Genomic DNA, 4,246 nt, shown 5'->3' on the forward strand with positions numbered 1-4,246 from the left:
ATTGCATGCTGGTCTGCATGATCGTGCTATGGAGAAAATTTTACGATCGAGATCAATCGCCAGCAGTTGTCACTTATTTTTATAAATTCAAATTGAACCCCGGATGTAACGGGTGGTATAACTTGACAGCATCAGACAAGTTTAATCTGGTTTTGGATCTGTTGACCAACAACAAAGATTGGAAGGATACATTTTTCTTTATTCATCATTCCGACTTGCCTAAGAGTCGTTATTCAATTCATTGCTCGTACTCCACCTTTGGTGGGTACATTGTTTCTTTAATTGTAAAATATTATTTTTAATTTTTGTACTCGTTCTGATCGGTGGTCTTTTATTTCTTGCAGATTATCTTCATTTTCGATCTGGTGTCGGAGATACGAGCTTTGTCCCGTGTCTCTCAACTACCGAATGATTATATAAAACGCTTTAGACGACCGAAAATATTTCTCAATATTATTGGGCTTATCATCCTGCAAATCTTCACCGAATTGGTACGCTTTATTCTTGTGTATAGATTTGTATCTAATGTATATTTCTAACTTTAAGCGTTTTTTAATGTTTAGTAATGGGTAAAATACTGAACATTCCTTCTGGCCTTACCCTCCTAAAGGGTTCTAAGGTGCCTCCACTCAAGTCTTCTTGAAAGAGAGCAGCTTCTGCCTCAAAGGGGGGTTCACCAAAGAAGTTTCGAGTTGACCCCGAGCAGAGGTTCACCGATCCTCCATCGAAAGTGGAATCACGACACCCTCGTCTTCGGTGAATCCTTCTGCTCCTCCAAACACTGTTGATGCTCCCGACCACTTGGATCATGTATTTAGTTACATGGTCAGAGTTCCCGCCATGAAAGAGGCTTAGAACGTGGTCGATTTTCTTCGAGCAGCTCGCGCTGCTCGGCTAGATGACTGCCTTTCTTTGGTAAGTAAAGAGTAGAAAAAGGAATATTTCTTTGACTCTCGATTCTATCATTTCGAGAAATTTAAGTTATATTTTTATCTGTCTTTTTAGGCTGTCTCACCTTGCCCCCGAGCTTATCAATGGGATTCTCGTCAAAGAGAAGCTTTCTGGGGACGTGAAGAAACTTAATGCTTCAAATGTCGAGCTGAGGGCGCTGCTCAAGAATGCCGAGCAGAAAGCGAGGAGGTCGAGAGGAAATCAGTGGCGGCGGTGGCTTCTAAAGAGAGGATGAAAGTTAGATTTGAGGCTGCCAAGACTTAGATGACCACGAATATAGCGAAGGCAGTTGAGACTTTCAAGGAGTCGGAGGAGTATTCGGCGGAGCTGGCCAAATATTATTACGCGGGTTATGTCAAAATTGTGGATCGCCTTAAGGTGAAAAATCCCAATTTCGATGTGAGTGATCTTGAGATTCCCGACCACTCTTGGGATCAAGGATCGGAGCATCCCGATTCCAAGTCTGACGACCCAGAGCCTTTGAGCGTTGTGGCCCCGACTCCTCCTCCCGACCAACCCAAGCATCATCTTCCCAAGCCTACCCAATGAACTCTTTCTCTTTTATATATATATATATATATATATATATATATATATATATATATATATATATGTGTGTGTGTGTGTGTGTGTGTGTGTATGTGTGTGTGTGTGTGTGTCTGTGTGTGTGTACATATATATATATACTATTTTGGAAAACCTTTTCTGAAAGGTTTGATCAGAACAATTTAAATTTGTAATAATATTTTTTATTTTTAATCGAGATACTATTCATATAGTTCCCACTAAGCAGGTAGACAAAAGAAAATAAGAGCAAAAAATATAACAATAAAAACAACAATTTTGTTTTTTAACTATTCGACTAAATACCTTGAATCTTATATACTACTTGATCACAAGCCTTGATTGAAACGAAAATCTACTCGGCTAAACGCCTTGAAAATTTTACAAAGTACTTGGCCGCATGCCTTGATTAAATTAAAATACTTGGCCATTGGCCTTGATTGAAATATAGGCAAATTTTAAGGGTAGAATAGGATTAGGTGTTCATCATTCCATGAGTTTTTTTTTCTTCTTTTCCTCCGATGTCTAACCTATATGCACCATTTTCGAGTGATGAGATGACCATATATGGGCCCTCCCAGTTTGATCCGAGCACTCTATCTGTTGGATTGTTTGTATGCAAGAGTACTTTTTTGAGATTTTCGCGGTCTATTCGGAAGTTTCTAGAACGTATCGATCTGTTAAAACAGTGTGCAATTCTTGTCTGGTTAGCCAAATTATGTACTCTCACATTTTATCTTTTTTCTTCTAAGAAATCGAGATTCGCTTTGAGATTAATATTAATTATCTCTTCGGAATAGTTTACTCAAGTATGAGAATTGATACCGACATGAACCGGTACAATTGCTTCAGTTCTGAATGCTAGAGGGAAAAGGGTTTCTCCTGTTGACGAGTGTCTTGATGTTCGGTAGGTCCATAAAACTCCTGGAAACTCATCAACCCAGGCTCTTTTATAGTCGCCGAGCCTCGTCTTTAGCCCATGCTCAATCAATTTGTTGACTGCCTACACCAAACCATTAGCATAGGGCCTGATCGGTGTAAAGAAAGCCTTATGGATTCCATATTTCTCACAGAATTGTTTGAATTTTTTATAATCAAACTTTATTTCGTGGTTGGTGATGATCTCCATCGGGATATCAAATCTGGAAATGATGTTTTTCCAAACAAAGATTTTCATTTTACTTTATGTAATACTCGCCAGAGGCTCGGCTTCCACCCACTTTGTGAAGTAGTCGATTGCGACTATCACGTACTTGCTGTTTCCTCTTCCTGTCGGCATGGGGCCAATTAAATCGATGCCTCACTTGGCAAAGGGCACTGAGCATACGATATAAGATCGGAGGGGGGCTTTCTCAGAAAATTGGCGAATCTTTGACAAGTCTCATACTTCTAAACAAACTCGTTTGCCTCTGCCTTCATAGTGGGACAGAAATGCCTTGCCTCAATATTTTCTAGGCCAGGGCCATTCCACCGTTATAGTTTCCACATATTCCTTCATGTACTTCTCTTAAGACATAATTGGCATCTTCTTCATTCGTGCATTTCATGAGTGGTGTGGAGAATCCTCTCTTGTATAATGAGTCTCCTTGGATAGTATACCGAGCAGCTCTATATTTCAGGTTCTTTGCTTCTATTTTATTTGCATGAAGTATTTCATTTTTAAGTAATTGGACGATTAAAGTCATCCATGATTCCTTCTTTTCGATCATTTGTATATCAGCCATGTAGATGCTCGGCATTTCAATGTCGATGATCGGTTGTTCCATCGTCCATTCGGCTGAGCTAGATCCGAGCTTATCTAGGATGTCTACCCTAGTGTTTTCTTCCCTTGGGATTTGCCTGAACTTCACATGCTTGAATGCTTCTGCCAACACTTTCGTTGTTGTGGCGTATTGCATCATGCTGTCTCTTCTAACCTGACCTCATTCGTTATTTAATTAACCACCAGTTGAGAATATCATTTTGATGTTTCAAGATTTGGCTAACTTTAACCCATATATTTGCCGCCACATCAACATATAACTCTTAGATTGGTGTTCCCATAGGTCGGTATATGAATTCTGCTAAGAAATCGGTGACCGCCTGCCCTTTGATAGCTGGTCTGGGTTGATAGTTGATTTCGTACTGGGTGAGCTCGATCGACAATTTAACAGGAAATAATGCCAATTTTTCCAACTCGGGATACCGAGTTTTGGCATATTCTATTCGGCGACTAGTGTAGTACACTGGGAGTTGAATAGAGCCTTCATTTTTTATGAGCGCCAAATTGACAACATGTTCGGATACCGCCAGATATGTGTTGAGCGGCTCTCCTTGTTGTACTTTTACGAGATGTGGTCGATTCAAATTCTTTCAATTCTCTCAGGCGATCGAAGAATCGAATGGTCTTGTCAGTGGATCGGGAAAGGAATCTTTCGAGTGAGGTGATTGAACCGGTGAGTTTTTTGTACTTCTGTAATACTTCGCTTCAAAATTCGGAATGTAATGATGAGGTTCGTAACATGATTAGTCGCAATTCTACTCTTCACTAGTAAGTTGTCGATGTAAGCTTCCATGGTCATACCTAACTGATCAACAAACATTAAGTTCACTAGTCTTTGGTAAATAGCACCGTCATTTTTTAGACCGAATGACATGATTGTATAGCAGTATAATCCTTGATCGGTAAGGAATGCAGTATGGTCTTCGTATGGACCATACATTAGGATTTGATTGTAACCCGAATACGCAA

General features: G+C 39.8%; 1 protein-coding gene across 1 annotated transcript; it reads right to left on the reverse strand.

The window, feature by feature from the left end:
• Window positions 1–2,966: 2,966 nt before the first annotated feature.
• Window positions 2,967–3,416, reverse strand: LOC149383744 (uncharacterized). Its single transcript, XM_089627904.1, has one exon. The coding sequence runs from the start codon at window positions 3,414–3,416 to the stop codon at window positions 2,967–2,969; it is 450 nt and encodes a 149-aa protein (XP_089484030.1).
• Between the last annotated feature and the right edge of the window lie 830 nt (window positions 3,417–4,246).

This window comes from Urtica dioica, chromosome 10 (assembly GCF_054948205.1).
Source record: "Urtica dioica subsp. dioica isolate 48M chromosome 10, U.dioica_male_clone48M_v1_H2, whole genome shotgun sequence".
NCBI lineage: Eukaryota > Viridiplantae > Streptophyta > Magnoliopsida > Rosales > Urticaceae > Urtica > Urtica dioica.